Source organism: Orcinus orca, chromosome 13, assembly GCF_937001465.1.
Source record: "Orcinus orca chromosome 13, mOrcOrc1.1, whole genome shotgun sequence".
NCBI lineage: Eukaryota > Metazoa > Chordata > Mammalia > Artiodactyla > Delphinidae > Orcinus > Orcinus orca.
Genome location: NC_064571.1, coordinates 67,924,877 through 67,950,354, shown reverse-complemented (window position 1 = coordinate 67,950,354; position 25,478 = coordinate 67,924,877). Strand labels below are relative to the sequence as shown.

The following is a 25,478-nucleotide window of genomic DNA, read 5'->3' as shown; positions in this document are numbered from 1 at the left end:
GCAAGAGTCACCTCAGACACACTTGGGAGGTTAGAGAAGGCCCCTTTGTTGTGTGTCAAAATGGCCAAGCCCCTTTTGCTGGCTGGAAATAAGTATTCAGGTAGGCTGAGGGGATTCAGAGGGAGGGGGAAAATACCCTTTCCTGGTTGGTTTTGTACCTTCCACCCTCAGAGTGGGTCTGAGAGAGACAATTGAAAGCCCCACAGCCTGTGGGAGGGTAGAAGTTTCCTGACCTACCAGCTGGGGTGTTTTTGGATACCAGTTTCCAAGCCACTGAATCAGACTGAATCTCTTTGTGGTTACAGGTGAGGTGTTTTTTGTTTTTTTTGTTTTTTCAGTTCTGGGTTTTAGATTTCCATCACAAAACCTTTCCAAACACAGTCATCAGTATGTCTGTGTGTGCTTTTTGATATTCTCCTTTTGAACGTGTTCCAGGATAAAGGACCAGGTCCTACAGGGCAGTTTTCTTGACCTTCAGCCCATTCCGCTGGATCTGAGGGTAAGAACAGGTCATGACCCTAGAAGGGGCTGCAGTGCTGGGTGAGGACAGCTGAATTGGGGCTGCCACGGCAGGAGGAAAATAAAATCACCTCTGGGTTCCTAAGATAACTCAATGCTGCCTAAGAAAAGGGCCCTCAAATCTTCCTTTGTGGTGCTAGACTTAGGGCCCAGTTTTCACAGCCTCTCAGGAAATCTGCCCTGCTACCTGAGTGGGGACTACTGCACAGTTCCAAAATATCTTACCTAGAACTTCAAAGCACTCTGTCACAAGATTTCAGAAAGGTCTTCTGGTTGCCTCGTGAAGAGAAAGGGGAGAGAGGTGGTTATCGTCAAGCAAGCGGTATTTATTGGACACTTGCTGTACGTAACATGCTATGCTGGGCATTGTAGGAAGGGTCCAGGGCTCACGTGGGAAACTAGCATGTACATAACTGGAACACAGGCCATCTGGTGGAGCAATATGAAAGCTACGGTCAGTCCAGGGATGTGTGGCAATCTAAAGGCTTGGGAGAAGGAGGTCAGACTGGGGCTGGGCCTTGAAAGAGACTTTGAGAGGACACTTCCACCTCTAATTTTGTTGCACCTTCAGATACCCCTTGGCTTGCCCCTGTTTCAGCCAGGCGCAGGGCTGTGCAGCGAACTGGTCTGCCAATTGTCATGAGACCGGTATTTTCTGGGCCCACTCAAAGCCAGTGCCATCCAATTAAACACATTCCCACCAGAGCTCTGGGGATTGGCTGGGGCTGCACTTGGCTGGAGCCTGTCCATTGTACATGCTCAGGCTAGGCTTGGCTCTGGGGGCAGGAGATCTTTGAACTCTGTTCTTGGCATTCCTCCTGAGGGTAATAATAGTACATGGCTTTTACTGCGACCTGCTTTTCCAAGGAACTAAAAGTGGGAAGGAGACATCAATCCCAACTTGGCAGTTGAAATAGAATCTCAGACTTGTGGTTTGACCTTGAAACAAGGTCATAAAATAAATAGGCACACTGGAATTTGTCAGTTGTTCCCCCACCTTCCAGACCTACCCAGAAGGAAGCTTTCCTGATTTCTCTGCCCCAGATGTGATCTCCTTCTTCTCCAGCACCTGTGGCATTTGTGCTTAAATGATGCTGCCGTGGTCCTGCCTGACCTTCTCCCTGCCCATGTGTCCGAGGGCAGGGGATGACTTATTCCCTCTTTGTGCCCATCAGCCATCAATCACCCCTCCTGCAGCCCTCCCCAACCCAAGGTGCCTGCTGGCCCTGGGCTTTCACAGAGCAGGTGCTAAATGGATGGTGGTGCTTTCAGTTAAATTGAGTCTCTTGGTTCTGAAGCTGCCCACCTTCACTTCTGCCTTAGAATTTTTAAAGGGCCTCCTCAGGGTCAGATAGATGTCTTTTTATCCCCTGAAAGATTTCGGGTAAGCCCGTCTCTTGTGCTTAGGGAGTTAGCATGTATAAAAATCCACAGAGCCGGTGCCTTGTTTTGTCTTTAACATTTATTTGGAGAGTCAATTCAGTATGTGCAATGCACGTCAGCTCTCTCACTTGGCATGAATTATGACACCCCGTGGGGTGGGTGAGTGAATGGTTACTAGAAAGTAGAGGACATGTTGGGCGGGATGGGAGTGGCGGCCAGCTCACAGGGCTGAGTGGGAGGGTCTCCATGTGGACATTTCTGCCCCTGCTGGCTGCAGCTCGCTTCCCACACTGCATCTGTCAGCCTCCTGTTCTCTGGCCCCTGGGATGGGAACGTCTGCGCCTAATGCCTTCTTCCTTTCCCTAATTCAGGGGAGCAGGTCAGTGGCTGCCTTGCAGGCTCCCCCATCCCAGCTCTAGGGACTCTAAGAATGTGGCAATTCAGAATGCCTCTCTGACTGCGTCTCCTTCCGTGCTGGGCCTGAGTTGGCCTGGAGAAGGGACCTGGGCATTTGCCTGTGGACACTGATGCTGCCACCACCAAGGGCTGTGCTGCCTAGCTTCCCCCAGCACAGTTTGCTGAGGCTTTTGCAGTTCTATCCCCCTTGCTAAGTTCTAGACAGAGATATGGCTCCCCAGTTTTCACTTAAGACTGTCCCATCTAAAGCAACTGGACCAAGATCTGATAACTTTTATCCATCCCAAGGCCCTTTAAATTCCTCTCTGATCAGCATACACGTCCCTCCCTGGTCACCTTTTGTATTCCTCTTGCTGTTCTTGATCTCATACTCCTACCATTTAACGGCCACCCACCAGTCAGATGAGGGGAGCCAGGGAGGATGCACTGTAAGCCAGAGGCGCTAATTCTACATGTACCACAGTGCCCCGTGTTCTGGGCCTTCCTTAAGAGCTTCCCCTGCATTTCCCGACAGGAGGGAGGGATATCCTGGCGTTTTATAGGATAGGGAGAAGGGACAGTGGTGGGTGACCTTCTCCTGCCACAGCCCTGCCGTTAGCTTCTTGCAGTCTGAGCCTCGCTTTTAGCTCTGCATTAGGACGGGTCTAATGCACTGTGTTGGCTGAGAATAGCTCCTCCCCAGATAGAAGCTCTCTGCTTCTTCCATCTCCAAGGCCCAACAATAGACGACTCCTTTATCTCTCCCTCCTCGCTCTTTATCAGAAGCAGCAACTCCTCTCTCAAAGAATAGTCTCAGTTGAACCTCTAAAGTCAGGTAGCACTTCGGAAACACTTTCTCTTCACTCACCTCTCTGCTGAGCCTTTCTTTATGAGACCCCCAAGGCTGGCTCTCCTTGCTCCCACCCATGTAAATGCAGGTGTTGAAATCAATGATGGGCTGGGGTTCCTGCACCTGTCTCTGTTCGCCTCCCTCAAGCCCCCGCTCACAAGGCCACTCCAGGCATAAGTCATCACCTCCCTTTGTCTCCTCCTCCTGGTGCCCTTGTCTCGTTGGATACTCCCAGCTGTGGTACCCCACATGTTCTCAAGAGTTTTGGAGGCCCAGCTGGGCAGGCGCACAGAAGTCCCATGGTCACCAGGAAAACATCTTTCACATCAGACTTAAAAAAGCCTCAGTTGTCCCTGAAGAAACATAAAGCTAAAATTCCAAAGCACTTGGCAGGAGATGTCCCCCCATAGACACGACATGCTCCTGGAATCCCAGTGAGTTTTCTTTTTCCTCTCCCTACCCCGTCCACCCTGCTCCCTGCTTGGTACAATTCATAAGAACATGAGGCAAACAGGCAGTTAGGGCCACAAGGTTCAGAGGCACAAGGAGTTCATGTCTTTGGGTGGCGTTGAGCCTGTGTCTGAACGTGCTGCCTCTTTTTTTTTTTTTTTTTTTTTTTGCGGTACTTGGGCCTCTCCCTGTTGTGGCCTCTCCCGTTGCGGAGCACAGGCTCTGGACGCGCAGGCTCAGCGGCCATGGCTCACGGGCCCAGCCGCTCCGTGGCATGTGGGATCTTCCCGGACTGGGGCACGAACCTGTGTCCCCTGCATCGGCAGGCGGATTCTCAACGACTGCGCCACCAGGGAAGCCCCGCGTGGCCTTGTTTTGAGTCAGTGCCCAGGTCACGTCAGTTTCAGGTCACGTCTCCTTTGTATGAGGGATCCAGCACCTTCCTTCAGTGCCCAAGGCCTTGACACAAACATGGTGTTCAGTGTTTTGCAATGCCCCTGGGTGAGGGTCTGCAGAGGGCTGGAATTATTCCCATGGGGTTCCTCCCCAACACACACACACTGTGGTCACAGCAGTGAGTCTGTAGCACTGCCAGGGAGAGAACAAGCTTTCTTCGCTTCCCTAGCCAACGTGACACACACTGGAGCCATACAACCTGGCCGTCTCTCAAAGGGCCTGTGTTAGGCCTGAGGCCTCTCAGGCGGTGGTGTGGACCCTCTCCAGGCCCAGGGTCTGTGTCTTAGACGGCTTTGTTCCCACAATGCCGGGCACAGTGTCCTGCGAGTAGTTGCTTAATGGATGGTGTATGATTGATTGGACACTTCCTCTCTCCCTTTCCTGAACTGAGAATTATGCCTCCACCTTGGCTATCCCACGGCATGGGTTTTTATAGAATCAGCATTTTCTCTATGGTGACCCAGTCTCCCGGGTCGGATAGAGAGGAGGATTGTACCATTAGGGAAATGGATGAGTTTGGGTGGCGCATCTTATGACTGGAGCCAAGAGCTATTCCTGGGTGTCTAGTGAATGTCCTGAAATGATCTGTCAGGCCCGAGTCCTGAAATACTCCTCGGAGGATGAAGACAGGCCCTCATTCACACGGGGCCCAGAGTTGCCGGGGCTTCGTTCCTTTTCAGTCTCATAGACCCTGCGCCCCCCTCGGCTGTCTCTCGCCTCGCCACCTGCCCTTCCCTTGTCCCGGAGCCCAGCTCAGGAGGATTCTTGATCAGTCAATCGGCTCCTGTGTCTGCTCCCCATTCCTTGACTGGGGGAGGGCCCCTCATTGCACAGACCTATCTTAGAAAAAAATTAATATTTTCCAAAAGTTTCTCCAGCCTGTTTTGACCTCAAGGGAAGTTTGGGAGCTCCCTCAGTCCCCTCACTGCTAGAATTAATTGCCTTACACTGTCAGAAGCCCCTTTTAGGTAAACTGTATAGAAGAGGCACCCAAGCATTTAGCTGAAGCGACATCGGCTACTTGCAACTCAGCCAGTAATTGTACTGGAGCCAATGGGAAGGAAGGTTCCAGATCTCTCATCCAAAGGAGAACTGCCCTGAGCAAAGAGGGAAGGCACAAACCTCAGTCCGGGGGGCGTTGGTCTCTAGGTCTGACTTTCTCCTAACTTGAACCTGAAGGTGGTTGCCAGGCAGAATTAATTAGTATACCTTGAATTCATCTCCTGTCTTTACTTTGTAGAGCTTGAAACACATGTCCACCCTGGATTTGAGAGCATCCTTGGTTTTCCCAAATTCCTAACCATTTTCTCCAGACACAGCCCTATGTGTCAGTTCTAATTTATCTGCAGGTGAGCATTAGCCCAAGGTGTGTGGGCAGCCCCAGGCTCAGCTGCTGATCCCCATGGGACAGAGCCTGAGATGCCTACAGAGGCTCACACACACACACACACACACACACACACACACACTCGCATGCACTTACATGAACTCACACACACATGCGCACACACACACACAACCAAAAGGGCAGACAGCAGAATGTCAATAGCAGTTGTTTTAGATCAGAGTGCTGTAATTACAGGAAAATTTTCTTTTCCTTCCCCTTTTTTGAGTAATTTCATATTTTCACTGGCAAACTATGTATTTTATTATTCTTATGCTTACTTTTCAAATTTTTAAAGTAGCATAGGCCCATTATGGAATTTTTATTTTCTTCTTTAAACTTTTTTTTCCAGTCACCATAATCTCACCATGCATAAATCACAACTGTTAACATTTTAGCATCTTTTCCACAGAAGTTGTTTTTATATGGCCAAGATCACACAGGGTTGCGTTCTGCTTTTTTACTTAATGGTATGTAAGTCATCAGCATCACATCATCACAACTTATCTTTTTTTTAATAAATTAATTTATTCTATTTATTTTTATTTTTGGCTGAGTTGGGTCTTTGTTGCTGTGCACGGGCTTTTCTCTAGGTGCGGCGAGCGGGGGCTACTCTTCATTGTGGTGTGTAGGCTTCTCATTGCGGTGGCTTCTCTTGTTGCGGAGCACGGGCTCTAGGCACGCGGGCTTCCGTAGTTGTGGCTCACGGGCTCAGTAGTTCTGGCTCATGAGCTGTAGAGCGCAGTCTCAGTAGTTGTGGCGCACAGGCTTAGTTGCTCCACGGCATGTGGGATCTTCCTGGACCAGGGCTCGAACCCGTGTCCCTTGCATTGGCAGATGGATTCTTAACCACTGCACCACCAGGGAAGCCCAAAATTTATCTTAAAAATGCTTCAAAGCCAGCATTTTAATAACTGCACAAAGTTATAAAGTTACAACATGATTTTTTCACCATTCTCCAATTGTTGAATTATTTTTAAATTGTATATATTTTTCTCTTATAAATAATGTGATAATATATATATAATTTTATATATAAATCTTTGTCCATAGTTTATACTATTTCCTTAGAGTCTTAGGAATAGAATTTCTGAGTCAAAAGGTGTAAGAGAGTGTGTGTGTGTGTGTGCGCGTGTGTGTGTGTTATAATTATAAAGGTGATATTAATTCCTTTTAGAAATTTAGGAAAATATAGAGAAGTACAAACGAAATTTTAAATGCCCATATTCCTATCACTGAAATATTTTGGTATGTTTACTTCCAGTATTTTATATGCATTTTTATTAAAAAAATAAAATTGAGGTAAAACTGTATGTGCCAGAGTGAATCTTTTTTCACTTCGTATAATATTGTGACTATGTTCCTGTCACTTGGTTTTCTTTGTAAAATGGCATTTCATTTTGTTATGTACCACTTATTGCTGAATATTTAGGTTGTGGCATATTTTGTTCTTACAGAGAACACTGCTTTGAATATCATTTTACACAAATCTCTGCGCAGGTCTGATTTGTTTCCTCAGAATAAATTCCTGGAAGTAGAATTGCTGAATCAAAGAGATTAAACATCATTAAGCCTCTTGATTATATATTACCTTAATAACAGAAGACAAATAAAAGAGTTTATCATAGTATAAGCTCCCAGCATTGAAAGCTCTACAAATAGAATCTCAGGGTTGTAAAATCTATACCAATGGGATGATGGAGGAGCTTTGTGGAGAGAGTCAGAAAGGTGTTTGGTTACTTTAAAGTGTTTGGGAGATGTTGTACATCTTCCCCTAGTTTGTTAACTGCTTATTTTGAGCAGAGATGATAACAGTTAATGATGTTTAGGCACCATTTAGCCAGCATTGCAAATTAGCCAGGGACATTCTTGTCCCATAGTGGGTATGTTGACATGCTCTGTGAATTACAAATGTATATGAGTTGGCCATTCCCCTACTTATCTCCTTTATTCTGTTAATGACATTGGAGCACCGTGTGACCTTGAGGAAGACCAGGGTAGTTGCCTTGGCTTGGATACCCACGAAGGTTGAACAGACGCACGTTTAGTCCCCTGAACCATCTTGGTTTTCCTGGGGTTCCAGGTCTGGCTTATGGAATGGTCATGGTTTAGAAATATTGCTTCCCTGGAATCAAGGATGAACTGGGCTCTTAGAAGTAGATCTGAACATAATGGAAGTCTTGGGCCAGTGTTCAAGGGCCTTCCACCCAATAGCACCGCAAGGCTCCAGGTTCTTTGCGACAGGTAAACAGCCTAGGCCAATGTTCCAGTAGAGTCCAATATGCCTGGCGGTTTACAAAGTTAATTTAGGTGTTACACAGACAAACTTTGAAAATGTTAGTGTATTTTATGGTTATTACCTATGACAAGTAATACTACTTTTCCATTTATGTAGTGATAGAATTTTATTTTATTTTTTAAATGTTTAAACAAGTGAGGAAAGAAAAAATATAATTGAGCCATAGTGTGTATGTGGACGGGAAAGCATAACCATGGTGGTGCCTGACTTCCTGGGACTGGCGTCACCGTTGTTACCATGAAGGAATTTTTTTCTTCAAGAGTTGAATCTGTCCTCTTGGACGGAAGCATTCTTAAAGATAAGCTAATACTAAATTATGATTTCTGTATTTCTTTGGTCATTTGCCCCCTTGGATATAGCAGTTAAAGCCATATCAGAAACGTTCTTGGCTGTTTTCCTTGGCACCCTAATATTGGAGGTTTTAATGCCAGATTACTTCTTAATCAGGTTCTATGTATACACCCCTTCATGTTTTAACGAAGTGTTAAAACCAAAGTGTTAAAACCTCAGCTGCCCCTGAGGTTCACAGAAACTTTCAAGGGATACGACAGCAGAGAGCATTTTGGAGAAATCAATTTCCACATCTTTAGCTTCCTTCTGTTCCTTTTCTAAAATTGCGTTTCCTGAAGACAGGCTTCACCAGTTTTCTTTTCCTACCTTTCCTATCAAGATTGCCCTCCACCCCCTTTGTAAGAGGACCTGCTTCTCACCTACGTGAATCTTTTAAGGTGCCTTCCCAGCGTATAGAAACCTTAGGAGAATCGAACAAATGGACCATATAAAAATGTTACTGTCTAAGAAGCTTCATAAATCCCACCTATCTATAAAAAAACCAGTGAAAAATTACCTTTGCGTTTAATAATTATTTGTGGTATGTTTATTGATTACTTATATACTAATAGCTGCAATAAGCCAATCCAGAATTTTATTTTTTTAACTAACAAGGCTTAGGGTCATGGGACATAAAAACATTAAAAGCCAATTTACAAATACATCTTTTTATTGCAGAGAAGTATGAAAAAAGCTAATGACTAAAAACTTTCAAACATGAAAATACATTAATATAAAATTCTATGGAGCAGTAGAATGGAAATACATTTTCAAGTAGAGAAAGGAATAAGATTTGACTTACGAGCTTGTTTATGAGTTTTTAAAATAGGTGATGGTAGATATCAAATTGCTATGGTGTTTATAAGCCATTGAGTACTTATTTAAAAGAGTGGCATAAAAGTTTATTTTAAAATGGTAATATTTATAATATAGCAGAAGTTTTAGGTGTCGGTTTTAAAAGGTGTGAAAGGAGACAGTTTTTCAAAATTCTTTCAATTCTTTCAAAATTCTTTCAAGATTCTTTCAATCTCCAAGTTTGGAGATCGTGGATATAGATATTTTCCTTGGGATCAAAACTGAGATACCGTAGCATCTCAGAGTGGGAGGGTACCTTAGAGACTGGGCCAGTCTCTATCAGATGTGAGAATGCACTCTACAGTAGCGTGGCACTGGGTCACTTACGTGTTCTTTGGACATTGCCAGTGATACGGAGCTCAGAACCTTTCAGCGCAGCGGGATTATGAAGTATGAATCTGGATAACTGGTTTCTAATCTTGGCTTTGCTACTGTCTATGTCATTTCAGGCCACTCCCAGCATCTCTTTGGACCTTGCCTTCCCCATCTGTAATGGAGAGAGTTGATTCTATCATTTTTGTTAGAAGTTGTATAATGCGGTGAAATCCTCCATTCTGATCTTAGATAGGCCCCCTGGAGTTAAAAAAAATCTGCTCTCTCTTAGACTTCATGTCAGCCTTTTAAGTATTTGAAGGCACCTCTTATGTTCCCCTCAAATCTTTTCCAGTTTTAAAACATATTATCCTTCAACCTTGACTTATGGAGTCATCTTTGTGAAGGTATTTTTTTCTCCAGGCCATTGGCTCTCAAATTTTTAAATCTCAGTCCCTTTTACTTTTTAAAAAATTATTTAGGACCCCCAGAGATATTTGTTTATGTGGGTTATATCTTTTGATATTAAAAGTTTAAAATTTTTATTATTTATTAATTCCTTTAAAATGACAATAAAACCATTACATGTTAATATAAGTAATGATTTTTAATAAAAATAAATATATTTTCCAAAACAAAAAAAAAGTTCAGCACAAAGAAAGGTTTCACATTTTTGCAAATCTGTTTGATATCTGGCTTAATAGAAGACAGCTAGAGTCTCACATCTGCTTCTGCTTCCAATCTGTTGTGATCGGTGTTGGTTGAAGTACATGAAGAAAATCTGGCCTATGCAGATATGTACTTAGAAAAGGGAGAAATATTTTAGTAGCCTTTTCATATATTTTTCTTTGATATTTTGGCAAAACTCAGTAAGTGGTAGTTTCTTAAAGGTTAGTGGTAATGTGGAATCTGAAACCTTATCAATGAACTTTCTGTACTCTTACATTAAAATTCATTAGCCTATCTTGCACTTTGAACGAATCTTTTACGCATGCTTGTTTTCATAACGTGCTGTACTGATCATTTGGAAAATATAGGTTTGCTGAGTTATGCAGATCTTCCAAAGTTAACACATTTTGTTACATAATATCAAAAAAAATCACATTAGTTAATATGTGGTCTCATCAGAAATTCTTCAAGTGATAGGAAACTGTCAAGATTATGGTGGCTGATACAAGTTTTACAAAATTCTAATTTTTGCTTGAGACCTCAGTTTTTATCATTGGTAACAAATACCATCAGTCATTTTTTTGAAATATCAGGCTCATGTTCTTTGAAATATTAGGCTCAGGTCTGCCAAATACCCAAGTCTGAATAACCATGGTTGTTGGTCTGTCATTCTTTCAACTAAAAATGGCGTCCCATGGAAAAAGCGGCTCACCACTCAATCCCATAAATGCTTTTCTGCGAGACAACCATTGTGCTCTGATGTGCACCAGAAGTGTTGTATGCCGACTTTGCATTTCATCACAGAGTATATTAAACAACATGTACTTAACAGTCAATATTTAATAAAAATTAATCTTTACTGCTTCATCAAGGACATGAAGTTTTTTTTTGTTTTTTTTTTTTTTTGCTGTACGCGGGCCTCTCACTGTTGTGGCCTCTCCCGTTGCGGAGCACAGGCTCCGGACGCGCAGGCTCATTGGCCATGGCTCACGGGCCCAGCCACTCCGCGGCATGTGGGATCCTCCCGGACCGGGGCACGAACCCGCGTCCCCTATATCGGCAGGCAGACTCTCAACCACTGCGCCACCAGGGAAGCCCGAAGTTGTTTGTTGTTTTTTGTTTTTTTTTAATTGCAAGTGGGAGGTGGTGACGAATACAATGACCACCAGCACAGTTTGCAGCTGCCGCCAGCATTAATTCTTGCTCAGGTGCCAGCAATTTCACCCACCGTTGCTTTTTATACCATTAGTGCAAGTATCAGCACAGGAAAAACGGCAAATAACATCTTAGTATTACTAAGAAAATATTTTAACTCCATGGACACTCTGTCCCTGAAAGGAGCTCAGGAATTAAGCTTTGAGAACCACCGCTCTAGACTGAACAGAATGTGTCTGATCAGACGCCAGCTGGGCATCACCTCCCTGTTAGTGCAGGTGGTGTAGATGGTCTCCATGAGATTAGCGGACCTCTAGGAACATAGCCCTGTTTGCTTCAATGTTTTCACATCAATACTGCAGTTGCGATCAACTATAATCTCCAGGCCTCTTTTACTGGACCTACTATTAAGCAAGGCTTCCTGTTGGAGAGGGGAAGAAAAGTTTTTAACTTAAAGAAAGATATAAACTAGCTGATGACCTCACTTTGGGAAAAGGTGAGTTGGGGGTGATGGATGTCATCCAAGTGGAGACTTTCACAGACGGTGGAAAGGGCAGTGAAGCCGTGGATTGGGGAATCCTCAGCCTAAGATGGACAGTGGAAGCCAGGAAGCTGCCTGAGTCCAGAGAAAAGCCTAGGCTGACACCAAGTCCAGGGAGGGCACAGGGAAGGTGAGGTTAGACAGGTCAGGTGAACCTGAGCAGAGTCATGAGAATCAGTAGAGAAGCAGCCTTGAAGCAGACTGGCCTGGTAGTGTGCTGCAGAGGTCGTGGTGACTGAAGGCCAAGCAGGGCCCTGGGCCTGGGCTGTAAGCAAGTCCTCAGAGACTTGAGAGTGGTTTCCATCCAGCGATGGTTTTGGAAGCCAGGTAATAGGGGAACCCCAGACAAGAAGAGAATGGGAGGCTATGGGACCAGGCTAAATAGTCAAGATTTTTGTCTCCAAAACAAAGAATGAGGGAATGGTTGGAAATGGCAGCCCTGTCAGTCTGGGCTTTCTGAGAGAGGGTGTGTGGCTGTGGGACACCTGGGTGGCACCAGCAGGAGAGAGAGAGAGAGAGAGAGAGAGAGAGAGAGAGAGAGAGAGAGAGAGGCCATCCCCCAAGGCCCAGAGATGACTGGGAAGCATGTCTTCTTTTCAAAGGGCAATAATGAGATAGTCAGGGGGGATATTTGGATGGGGGTATTTGAAATCATCCTATGCCAGAAAGCTGCAGTGTTTTCTTACCACCTTGGAGAATTTTGAGAGATGTTCTGTAACATTACAAAAGCCCCATCAGCTCGCTGGGCCCGAATTATCTGCAGCAATTCGTGCTAATTAATTGGAATTTGGAACTCCTGACTTGCAGGATGGGTGTGTGTTGGAGAGATGTTTATGAAAGATGGTGTTTATCCAGAGGATTTCCTTTTCTTTTAAGTTTCAAGGCTGGAGGCTTAAGCATCTTTAATCCAAAGGAAGGAGATCCAACAGTTGTTAATAAAGCCCCAAATCTCTGCTCAAGTCTCCTGTAGGATTAGAGACACCAGAGAAGTGTAGGAGAGGGTGAGGTGGATAGTCTATAACCCCAGTCCAGGGGAGATTTGCGTGATGTGAGTCTCAAGGATGGAGAATGAGGTCATTAGCATCTGAGTGGAGGTGTTAGAATGTTCTTCCCCATCCTCTGAATCCAGGCAGTAGCCACTGTGCCCCTTTGCTATAATTCTTTCTGTTCTTGCCAGCCACGTTTCACTCTGAAAAGTCAATAAAATGCAAATAATGATGATGATGATAAAATAGCAGGAGGCGAGGATTTCAAAGAACATATTTCTTGCCTTCACGTATTGTTAGGGGACAAAAAGCAGGGTGTACTTTTCTTTTGAATTAGCTGCCCCTCATTCACTCAGCCTTTGTCAGAGCAGGATGCTGGTAGAGATCTGCCCATTGTTAGAAACCAGCCCTTCCTAGGAACGAATAAACACACAAGGCCAATCCATTGTTATTCTCCAGGAAAAATAAGAAACCCAGGCGGCAGGCCCCTAGAGTAGGCTGGGGGAAGGAGGGGAGGGTGCGTAATGGGGAGACTTACGCTGCAGGGGCTTCCACTGAAAGGCCAAGATCTGGACAAGGCAGTGGCTTCCATTCCAGTTGGCCTAACCAATGCCCTGGGAAAAGAGAGGTACTGTAGGAGAAGTCCAGAGAACCTGGCCTAGACTTTGTGAGCACAAGCCCAGGAGTGCTGCTAATTTCCTCCTGTCCCAAGCCACAGCTACAGACGTTCCAGTGCCTTACTGTAAATGCTCCCTGGGCACCCCAGCTTTACCTAATAAGAACCATCATTAGGAATTTAAAGTTTATAGAACATACAGACATACCTGTATTTAATTCTCTCCAAAGCCTATAAGATGGGAATTAGTAGTAATCCCAATTTATAAATGAGGAAAGGGGGGCGATGGGCCTCCACATCTTTGAGCCTGTTGGCTTCCGTGCTGGCACTCAAGCTGAAGCATCGTGTAATCCTTTCAACAATACTGTAGAGTGGAAATTCCTTCCTCATCTTACTCACGAGGCAGCTGAGGCTCAGAGAAGTTAAAACGACTTGACCCCAGTCATAGAGATAACAAAGCATGGGGACAAGGGAAAAGCCAGATCTTTCAGACTCCTGGTCTACCTGTGGGAGTGGAGATTTTCCATCACAGGTTTGAGGTTCATTTCTACCCCCTCCTCTGGAACCAGAGAGGGGAGAGACACACTGTGTGGTTTTGGATGCCGAGGCAGATCCCTCTTGGGGCCTTGGAGAGCCACCTGGTTATTCATCGCAGGCCCTCTGTCCCACCGGCCCTCTCCCCCCCACCCCAGCACGCCTCCTTCCTCTGTTCCACCCCAGCAAAGAGGAGCAGGATGGCCGAGCTCCCTGGGTCTCAGCTTGCAGAGCTGGTAATTAGCCCTTTGTATCTAGTTAACCACCTTTCATCTCCTCTACCTGCTGGTGTCCGCTTTCCCTATTAGCATCTCTCAGCTCTTTGCCGAGCCCTCCACCTTCTTTGTGGCCAGCTCGGGTTGTTTGTCAGGGGTGACAGCTGAGGGATGCACGCACACAGGGGAGGGCTGCTCCAACCAGAGTCGCTCATTTTCCATCCTAGGTGCCAGGCATCTCTCTCCTCTCCCACCCCAGAGGCAGCCAGGTTTAGGTCACCTGGCTTAGAGGCAGACAGTCGATAGCTAGGCCCCCAAATTTCGGGCCTTTGGAGCCCTGGTATTACCTTTCAGTTCCCCTCCGTAGGTGAAATGGGAGCCGACTGACCGGTGACTTTTATACTTTCAACAAAAGCCTGCTGACTAATTCCGCATCTCCAGGGGCTCACCTTCAACCCCAGACTTCTCTGCTCTCAGGCCTCCCATGTCGGTCTATTAGCCAAGCATCCTGAGCTTTCCTGGACGGTCCCGCTTTCACTGTCCTCATATTTATCTATTTATTTGTGTAGCTATTTCAATTTATATTAACTTTACATATTTCATATAAATTTATATTAATAAAAATGAAAGGGAATTAAACATTTTAGCCTCAAGTGCTTAAGAGACACATGTGCCTGGTGTTTGCCGTTGGACAGCGCAGATAGAAAATATTTCCATTATTGCGGAAAGTTCTGTTGGACAGCTCTGATCTACAGGCAGAAATTCCAGTATATTGGCATCCAAACTACATCTCACAGACCATTTCTTCCTAGAAGGTCCTAAAGCTCCTTTGACCTTTTTTTTTTTAATTTATTTTATTTATTTAGTGTTGGCTGCGTTGGGTCTTCCTTGCTGCGTGTGGCCTTTCTTTAGTTGCGGCGAGCAGGGGCTACTCTTTGTTGCAGTACGTGGGCTTCTCATTGCGGTGGCTTCTCTTGTTGCGGAACACAGGCTCTAGGCACGCGGACTTCAGTAGTTGTGGCACATGGGCTCAGTATTTGTGGCTCGCGAGCTCTAGAGCACAGGCTCAGTAGTTGTGGCACACGGGCTTAGTTGCTCCACAGCTTGTGAGATATTCCCGGACCAGGGCTCGAACCTGTGTCCCCTGCATTGGCAGGCGGATTCTTAAAACAACTGTGCCACCAGGGAAGCCCCTCCTTTGACCTTTTGAGTGAACTCATTTGAGTTCCCAAAATGTCAGATCCTGTTGGGATTGGAGGCCACCTGGCAAAGGATGCCTTTGAAGAAGTGTCCGCTATAAAATTGACCATTACCAAGTTTTTTGTTTGTTGTTGTTTTTGTAGTACACGGGCCTGTCACTGTTGTGGCCTCTCCCGTTGCGGAGCACAGGCTCCGGACGCGCAGGCTCAGCGGCCATGGCTCACGGGCCCAGCCGCTCCACAGCATGTGGGATCTTCCCAGACCGGGGCACGAACCCGTGTCCCCTGCATCGGCAGGCAGACTCTCAACCACTGCGCCACCAGGGAAGCCCGACCATTACCAAGTTTGTTTGTTTGTTTGTTTGTTTGTTTTTTGCGGTATGCGGGCCTCTCACAGCTGTGGCCTCTCTTCGTTGCGGAGCACAGGCTCCGGACGTGCAGGCTCAGCGGCCATGGCTCATGGGCCTAGCCGCTCTGCGGCATGTGGGATCTTCCCGGACCGGGGCACGAACCTGTGTCCCCTGCATCGGCAGGCAGACTCTCAACCACTGCGCCACCAGGGAAGCCCGACCATTACCAAGTTTGAATGCCTGCTGTTCCCCACAGTGGGACATGCAGGGCCCGGGATGTTCTTGGTGCATGTGATCTCCAAGATGTCATTTGCAAAGGAGGGAACTTGGTGTCTATTAGTTTCATCCAAGCCATCAGCCCTGGCTGCCGAGTGTAACAGCTGGATGTGGAGTCCGGTGTTGGTGGACAGAGGAAGGGGCAAGGCTGAGAGAATCACAGCTGGGATGGATGCTTTGTGATCTGTTCTGCCCTGGAGGGTGAGGGTGGGAAATGCTTCTCAGAGCCTCCCCGTCTTCCTTTCTGGACACCTTAGAGAGGAGCCTTTTGCTTCAGAGAGAAACGAAAAGGATTTTTTTCCCCTTCTCCAGTCCAAGGAGAAGGGACGCTTTGGGGTAAGAGGTTTAACCAGAAGCAGTTTCTTTTTGGAACAGGGGCAGTGCTTTATTCCTGGCCAGTTCCTGCAGGCAAACAGCATGCTGGGCTGGCCTGCTGCCCCAACTCTACCTGTCATGTGCTTGGCAAGTCTGACTTGAGTCCTTTTTTCCACTGCCTTCCCCACCCCGTCAAACTGCCGTCGCAACCTCTCATTTTTCTGCTGCCTAGATGATTAAAAAGCATGACTTAGTGGAAAAATCTTGACCTCCTTGGGGTCAGCCTCTTAGGCAGCTGTCAGAGATAAGATTGTACTGGCAAAATACTCAGCTTTGCTCTGCAAGGCTTTCTGTCTGGATGTGAGGAAATGAGAAGCTGGTTGGTTCTGGGTGCGTTTTGTTTGTCTTTGGAGAGAGCTACAATTTTCAGAGGCATAAATTGGTATTATCTGATAATACAATATAATCTCTGATGGGAGGGTTAGATTATTATAGTGATTTTTAAAAATGTAATTAACAGGCTTTGTAAAAGAAAAAAAGTTTTTTTTTCCATGGCGCCTGCTTTGAGCAATTCAGGGAGCAAAGTTCTCTGGCAAGTAAGCAGTATCAGAAGTTCAATGCTCAGACTTCCCCCAAGGACTTAAAAGACTTAATTGTGTGGCTCCTGGTATGAAAGGCATTGTTTAGAGTTATTTTAATTACTGTGTTAGTATTTCTGCCTCTTGCTTGGAGTTTGAAACTGCTGTTGGAGACTGCTCTCGCAGTCCTGTTGAAACTGCTCCAAAGAGGACATTCCGATTTGAGTTTAGCATATGTCTTCAAAGCATTTTATCATCTCTGTATTTGCCCAGGCTTTGCACCCACCTAGTGAGACCAGAAGGCCACTTCACTCTTCACTTCTTAAAAAGAGAAACTGAGGCCCGGGCGTTTGAGAGGTCTTGGTTAGGGTTGTACAAGTGATGTCAAGGTTGATGTGGCTTGACCCAAGTGTTGTCAAATGAGCGCCTCATTCGAAGTCCTGTGGGTCTGAGTTTGGGTCCCCGTTCAGCCGCTTCCTAGCTCTGTGGCCTTGAGTAAGTCACTTGCCCTCTCTGTGCTTCAGTTTCCTCATCTATAAAAAGTGATCACACCACTGCATACTTCAGAGGATTATTGTGAAGATTGAGATTCTGCTCAGCAAACGTGCCTGGCATATCTTCCATCATCAGCAGCCTCCTTATTTTAACACTTTTCCCCCTACTTTTAGTTAAAGATGCATTCCCGGCTTAGAACAAAATCATATGCTCTCCGCCCTTGTCATTGTCCTCCTCCTTCTGCTGGCCTTGCCGCTGCCTGTCTCTCTGGCTCTTCCTCAGCGGGTGCGATCCTAGCTAGGAGCCGGGCGCCACCTCTCTCAGCCAGGGGGTCACAGCGCAAGCCCAGCCCTGGGCTTTAGGTCAGAGGGTAGAGGCAGGGGCCCAGGGCTGTCTTGGGCCAGGTGTCCATCCCCTCTTGATATTTCGCAGCTCTGTCCTTGAAGATTTAGAACAACTGTTTGGACGGGGCAGCTCATCTTCTGGACCTAGCTGCCCAGATGGTCATCCTGGGGCCTGAACTGCCAAATGGGCCATTAAAGCCTAGGGTCTTGGGCTTCCCTGGTGGCGCAGTGGTTGAGAATCCGCCTGCCAATGCAGGGGACACAGGTTCGAGCCCTGGTCTGGGAGGATCCCACATACCGCGGAGCAACTGGGCCCATGAGCCACAAGTACTGAGCCTGCGCGTCTGGAACCTGTGCTCCGCAACGAGAGGCCACGACAGTGAGAGGCCCGCGCACCGCAATGAAGAGTGGCCCCCGCTTGCCACAACTAGAGAAAGCCCTCGCACAGAAATGAAGACACAACACAGGCAAAAATAAATTAATTAATTAATAAACTCCTACCCCCAACTTAATCAATCTTAATCAATCCTAAATTAATTAATAAACTCCTACCCCCAACTTAATCTTAATCAATCTTAAAAAAAAAAAAAAAAGCCTAGCGTCTTGCCCACCCTCCCTGGTCAGTTTTCTGTGAAGTGGGCATGTTGACCCAGTGGCATCCATTCATTGTTCAAGAGGCACAGGTGTTGAAGACAGGAGATCTAGGTTTGAATCCTGGCTCTTCCTTGTGACCCTCAGAGCCCCAGGTCTCTCTGCTCCTGGGCAGCGGGGGAGGGGGGGAGGTGAGGCCTACCGGAGGTATCTGAAAAAGCTTTGTAAACTGTAGCATACTTTCCACTCGTGGGGGTTCCCCTCACTCATGCCCAAGGCTTGTGCTCGGAAGGGCACCTGTGTCCTCACCCACAGCAGGAGGCTCCGGCTCCCCAGAGGAGAAGTGAGGAGGGGCCCAAGTAAGCCACTTGACCTTCTCCCTGCTCAGCATGTGGGTCTGTGCGCAGAGCCCAGTCCAGGGGCAGACCTGCAGGGCTGGCTGCATCAGGAAGAGAAAGCCCGCAGGGGGGCGTCATCTTTCCCGCGCCTCCCTTCACCCCACTAGCCTGGCCCCTCCCTGCCTTGTTTTCCTCCTGGCCGCTATTACGATCCTGTTTATAAGCCCGTTAAGTCTTTAATGATGCCTGGTTGTGCAGCTGGCTTAAGACTTAATCCCCCAGCAATAGGGCTTTATTGGATAAATGGTTAATAATCACTCGTCTGCAGGGATTGGGGAGGTTGTGTTGAGGCCCCTGATTCCCGGAAGCCCCACGTGGCCCCTGACATGGTCAGGGACTTGATGGGGACAGCACTGCGTGGGGCTAGGTGCAATAAGATTGGGTACCCTCATAACACCCCAGAAGTTGGGAAAGCCTGAGTTTCTAGGAGAGCACTTCTGCTACCTCCAAGGAACAGAGCCAGGCACAGGGAACCCCCGGGATCTCTTCAAATGTGTGTCTCCACCCCCTCCAGGGTCTGCTTTCCTTTCTTTTGCCATTAACAAGCTGTGTGACCCTGAGCACGTGACCCCTCTGGGCCTCAGTTTCCTTATCTATCAAATGGAGAGGTTGGAAGAGATGGCCTTGCAGGTGCCGTGTGATTCTGTGAGCCCAAGCGTCCCAGACAGTCTCCTCTCTCCGGCTCTCTGGCATGTCCCCGAGAGCTGTGTGTGGCAGGAGACCAGCAGCCCATTGGATTAAGTACTTAAGCTGCTGGGCAAAGAATTGGGTCAGCTGTAGTCACAGGGCAGTGTGTGCAAAGGGAATCCGCAGAGCCTGGATTTTATAGCCTGGTTTGGGGTTTCTCCCAGCTCTGGTCAGGACACACAGTAAGCATCAGAAAAAGGAACCTCGTTGACAGGACTGTGGAAAGAGAAGTAGACTCTTTCAGGTGTAGAGCCGTCAAGGAGCCAGGTGTTGTTTACAGGTGAAAAAAGAGCCTGGGATTATGTTCCCATGTGCCTGTGTCTGGGGCCATGCCTTCAACCCTGATTTGACTTTGACTTTACAGCTACAGCGAGATCAGAACCCGTCTCCTTGAGAGGCACGTGATATTGGCCACGGACTTGGGAGTCAGGCAGACCTGGGTTTGATCCCATTCTACCACTGCTCGTTTCCAGGCTGAATGGTTTGGGCAACCTCCTTCTCCAGGAATCTCCTGGGATTCTTTCAGGTGGCGTGAGCAGCACCTATGTTTCTGCCTGACCGTGTTGGGTCCAAATTATATATGTAAAGTACCTGGTAGGTGCCAATAATTATCCTGGGAGGAATTTAATGTTATAGTACCTGTTGTATGCATTGTACTTCTAGAGTAAAATGCTTGCTGCAAATGGAGATGTGACTCACTGTGGACATGATTTTGAGTTCTTTTATCTGAAAACAAGACCAAAAAGTACAAACACAAATTTGGTGGCACTGCCATGAAAACTTTCAGCTTCAGGATTAGTCTGGGTTTCCTTTGTTGCCCCAGAGTTTGTTCCCTGGCTCCTGCCTGATGCTCTGCAGTATCCCACCTGCTGCTCCCCAGTATCCCAAGGGCGTAGCACGATCTCTGGTGTATAGCGGGGGCTCGGTCCTGCACGTGTACCTGATGGGGTTCTCCGCTTTTATTTCAGATCTTCCCTGACCCGTCAGACTTCGACCGCTGCTGCAAACTGAAGGACCGTCTGCCCTCCATCGTGGTGGAGCCCACAGAGGGGGAGGTAGAGAGCGGGGAGCTCCGGTGGCCCCCCGAGGAGTTCTTGGTCCAGGAGGATGAACAGGACAACTGTGAAGAGACACCGAACGAAGACAAGGAACAGTAGGGTCCACGCCGGCTCCCACAGGGTCACACCAGACAGCATCTGTACCTGAACTGTGTTCTTTCCCGCTACCATGGAAGGAGAGCATGAGCCACAATAGTTCTGAAAAAGTCAGACGATGGCTTCCGTTTTGCACCTGCAAATCACTGAGTTGGTTTTCTTTTCTTTTCTTTTCCTTTTTTGAGATGTCGGGCAGTGTAGCCCTCTGCGACAACACGCCGGACCTTTGAGAAAGGAAGCTGCTTAGAGCAGGGGTTGGGGGGTGCGGGGAGGCGGGCGTCTTGGAGATCTTTATCTGAACTCAAGCAGGCTGGGGGCAGCCGTGGGATTCCAGTGGGCTCTGGGGGCGGGCTGGGATGGGGGGATGTGCAAAGCTAGCAAGGAACGTCTGGGGCAAGAAAACAAACAGGAGATGAAAGAGAAAATACACATTTTAAAGAAAACATTGAGCAGAGAAGTGCAGCCAGGAAGTACCTACCCAGCAAGCATTCGCTCTGGCTGCTGGGACATCAGACAACAAAGTCTTCATCTCTCTCTAGTTTTGCCCACTGCCAGCCTTTGTTTTTGTTTCAGGTGTGTTGGTCTGTAATGGGGAGGCAGGCAGAGGAGAGCAGTGGAGGCTGGCTACCTGCAAAGCCAGCTGGAGGTGATGCCGATGCCAGGAACGCCTCCCGTTTCCTTCTCCAGATCCTCCCCTCAGGCCCTAGCAGGTGCGTGTGCCCCCGTAATCTGGAGGTTTTTAAAGAGGCTGCAATGTTGAGCGCTCCCCTGATTTATCCTTTTTGCCTCCCAGCCCTTCTGGAAGTAGCGAGAGCCCTTCCCACCCTTGTTGGAGGGCCGATGTAGATGCTTGGACACCAAGGTCCATCCCCACCTGCCCCCCCACACACTTGCTCTCCCTTTGGGCAGAGGCACAGAGTGGTGGGCTCCCCCAGGCTGGCCCTTCCTTCTCCTCATCTCCACCCTCCCAGCCCTGGCACAGCGGTCAGGCCAGGTGGCTGCCAGCCCTGCCGCAGATTCCAGCCAGCCTGGCCAGCCACAGCACCCATTCCCGCGTGGGATCTTGGCCTCTTTTTCCGGTGGGAGCTGAATGGCGAATGGAGGATGCTTTTTCTGTTTCTTGTGGGGGAAGTGAGCTTTAACGCAGGTCCTGAGAGCTGGCAGAGCCTGGGAGTTATTGGATGGCAGTGACAGGCTCTCACGCAGCAGCCTGGGGATTGAATTTGAAACTAAAGGGTGTCATGAGGTCTTGGGCTTCTTCCGCGGTGTGTCTGGATGCAGGGGACAGGACGAGGGAGCATCATCCCTCCTCACCTCCCACCTGACCCCTGCAAGGGCAAGTTGCAAGAGAAGGCTAGCTTGGACTTAGAGCTTCTCGTCATAGTTAGGAACCATCTGGAGCTGCATAGATTGCAGGACAAGCCCTTCAGACCGTCTCTATCTCAGAGCAGGACAGTGCAGCCAAGAGGTGTGCTCAAGACCCTCCCTGGGGCTGTACTCGGCCAACGGAGGCACCCACCGTGTCCCCTCGGGGCTCCAGTCAGTCCAGCTTGATCCCAGCTGGGACATGCGTGTAGAGTTGTACTTAATACCTCAAGGTTAGTGTGGCTCTGGAGAACGCTGGTGCAGGAGGACCAGCGTGTGCTGTTGTCACATCAGCAGGACTTGGTCCTGGGAAGCCAACGCTCACCCCCTCACCCCTCTGCCCCCAACCTCTGTGTTGTCTGCTTGTGTTGCACACACTGATGGCAATAACTTCCTCCAGCTCCTCGAGCAAGTGGGAGAGGCCTGCAGCCTGCCCTGCGAGGGGGCTTCTCACTCTCGCTCTCCCTCTCCTTCTGGCTGCAGGGAGCCTTTCCAGTTACCCTCACACCCCCGCAGCTGCAGTTCTCATCCCGTGCCTCCCTGTGTGGATGGGGTCTTGCCTTGGAAAATCCCATGTTTCTGTGTCCCCCTCTCATCTGCTCCCCTGTATCATCTGTCCTGGTCTTGCCGTCTGATGGGAACGTGCTTGTAAACTGCATAACAAATCTACTTTGTGTATATGTATGTTTATGGGGGTGGCTTATTATTTTTGCCGGTCACTAGACCCCTTTGTACGGTCATGTGCAGTCTGAGCAGGCCAGGGGCTGACAGCTTAAGTCAGGACCCTCAGCGGCGAGCCTCTTGGGGCGACCCAGCTGCTCTTGGACAAGTGGCTGAGCTCCTGTCTGGCCTCCTCTTTTTTTTTTTTAAGTAACTTGTGTGTATTTCTAACTGATGCTATTGAAACAAAACAAAGCAAAACAAAAAACCCCCTAGTATTTCAGTAAAAATGCCTGTTGTAAGATGAACCTCCTATAACTTCTATCTGTTCTTTTTTGAGGCTCAGGGAGAAACTAGCATTTTTTTTTCCAAACTACTTTTTGTCACTGTGACAGTTGTAAATAAAGTTTGAAAATGCTTTCCACTCTTGTCTGGTTTCTTTCTTTCTTGCTGCTCCATTGGAACAGACAAAGCACAGGAGATACTCTTGCAGGAGGCTGAGTTCAGTGGAGCCCCATGTGAGGGTCCTTACATATCTCACCTTCTGGCCCTTCTGGGGTGAGCCCATCCATGGTTTTTATCAGCTGGTTGAATGAAAGCAGCTTTTTTCTTCTATGCTAGAGGTTCTAACTCTGGATGTGCATCAGAGTCACCAAGAGAGCTTTAAAAAAATACAAATAACCTGGATCCTACCCCCACAGACTTGCATTTCAGTTGGTCTGGGGTGAGGTCCAGGCATTAGCATTTTTTAGAATCACCTAGATTTTAACACACAACCATGGTGGTGGTTGGTTTTTTTTAAAATTTTATTTATTTATTTTTAGCTGCATTGGGTCTTCATTGCTGCACGTGGGCTTTCTCTAGTTGTGGTGAGCGGGGACTACTCTTCGTTGCAGCGCACAGGCTTCCCATTGCGGTCATTTCTCTTGTTGCAGAGCATGGGCTCTAGGCACGCGGGCTTCGGTAGTTGTGGCATGTGGGCTCAGTAGTTGTGGCTTGTGGGCTCTAGAGCGCAGGCTCAGTAGTTTGTGGCACACGGACTTAGTTGCTCCACGGCATGTGGAATCTTCCTGGACCAGGGCTCGAACCCGTGTCCCCTGCATTGGCAGGTGGATTTTTAACCACTGTGCCACTAGGGAAGTCTCACAGCCATGGTTTTAAACCGCCCTTCTAAGGGAAGAGAAACATCCAAAATATATTGTAAAGTTGTTCACAAAGACGGGGAGTGAATGAATGGGTGTGTATATAGCTCGAGAGAAATCCAGGAATCATTCAAACCATTGACTGAGTGCCTAGGACTTATCAGGCATTGTTAAAGAGTTTGGGTGAACAAAATAGCAGTGGTCGCAGCTCTTACTGCACTGCTTTAGTGTAAAATTAAAGGAAAAACAGGTGCTCTAAGAGTAAGTGTCTGTTGGAAGGGTCAGGAGAGGCATCTGAAGAAGTGACAAGGGGTAGGAGAGGAAGCGGATGAGGTGCATGGAGAGAGTACTTCCGGCAGAAAAGGCTTGGGATGAGCTTGACTGGAGGGAAAGGGGAGGAGGAAACAGTGCAAGGAGGGATGCTTAGGCCTGGGTGAGGAGTTTGGGTTTTATTCTAAGTGCAGGGCCTAGGACAGTATCATTTACATTTTTACACAATCTGGCTTTATGGAGATGGGATTGGAGCGGGCAAGATGGAAGGCTAAGAGACCAGGAAGGGGGCTTCATGGAGGTCAGAGTGAGAGAAGGTGGTGCTTTGTGGAAAGGGTTTTTGGACATTTGTTGAACCTGAGGCTGGCTATTTTTGCCTTCACTCAGCCCACATCTGGGCTCTTAACCATGGGCAGTATAAGTAATCAAGTGATCTGTGCTGAGCTCAATTGATATTAGTGGAAGATCAATCCATTTTAACATTAGCCTGTCAGACCATTAGATCTATGGATCTGCTGCCCTGAAGATAATCCTCATCTTGAATTGCCCTCTGTGTCCCCCAAACAGCCTGAGGATAGAGTTTATTACAACACAGCCTCCTTGAACATAGCCCCACAGAAAACTGGCTTTATTCACAGATGATATCATTTATGTAGAAAAATCCTATGAAACCTACCCCAAAAATCTACTAGAGCTGACATGTGAATTCAGCATGGTTGCAGGATCTAAGATCAATATACAAAAACCGACTATATTTCTGTATACTAGCAATGAATAATTGGAAATTGAAATTTAAAATTCCACTTATATTAGCATCAAAACAAACTATTTAGGGATAAATCTGACAAAAGATGTACAAAACCTATTCAATAAAAACTACAAAACACTACTGAGAGATATGAGATAAGACCTACGTAATCAGAGGGGTATACCTTTTTCATGGCTCTGAAGACACCATGTTGTTAAGATGTCAGTTCTCTCCAAATTGAGCTATAGATTCAACACAATCAAAATCCCAGCAAGTTTGTTTTTTCAGAAATTGGCAATCTGATTCTAAAATTCCTGTGAAAATGCAAAGGACCTAGAATAGCCAAAACAACTTTAACAAAGAACAAAGTTAGAGAACCCAAATCTCAATTTCAAACTTTATTACAAAGTTACAGTAATCAAAACATTTAGCACTGGCATCAAATAGACAAAGAGATCCACGGAACAGAATCCAGAAATGGCCCCAAACGTAAATGGATGATTGATTTTTGACAAAGGTGCCAAGGCAACTCAGTGGAGAAGGGACAGTCTTTTCAACAATTGGTGTTAGAACAATTGTACATCCACATGCAAATATCCCCTGGGGATGGAAACATGAGTCTTTACTTCTGTCTCCCATTGTCTCCATGTGACTTTCTAAATAGAATATTTATTCATTTAGGAAAAAATTCATCTTCATGGTTGGTCAGTCGCTTCAATGCTGTCCCCACTCCACCCCAGGTCACCTCCTCTGTCCCTAAAGGAGGAACATTGGTGGCAACTGGTGACCTTTGCTGTGTTATTCAGGACGACTTGTATTCAAGTCCTGATCAGCCCCTCCATATGTTATCTGGGACCAGTTTCTTAATGTCCAGGATCTTCAGGTTTCTTTTCTAGTATCTCTTGCACAGGGATGTGAGGATTGAACACTCAGTAGGCACTCCACAAGTCAGGGTT

General features: G+C 47.2%; 1 protein-coding gene across 4 annotated transcripts in view; it reads left to right on the top strand.

Annotated features, from left to right (window-relative positions):
* Nucleotides 1–21,926, top strand: part of LBH (LBH regulator of WNT signaling pathway) — a 68,956-nt gene extending 47,030 nt beyond the window's left edge. For all 4 annotated transcript variants that reach the window (XM_049696349.1, XM_049696350.1, XM_049696351.1 and 1 more), the window contains one exon: nt 20,152–21,926. In XM_049696349.1, coding sequence (XP_049552306.1) covers nt 20,152–20,340 — 189 coding nt within the window. In that variant the 3' untranslated portion in view covers nt 20,341–21,926. The remainder of the gene's footprint in view (nt 1–20,151) is intronic.
* Nucleotides 21,927–25,478: the final 3,552 nt, after the last annotated feature.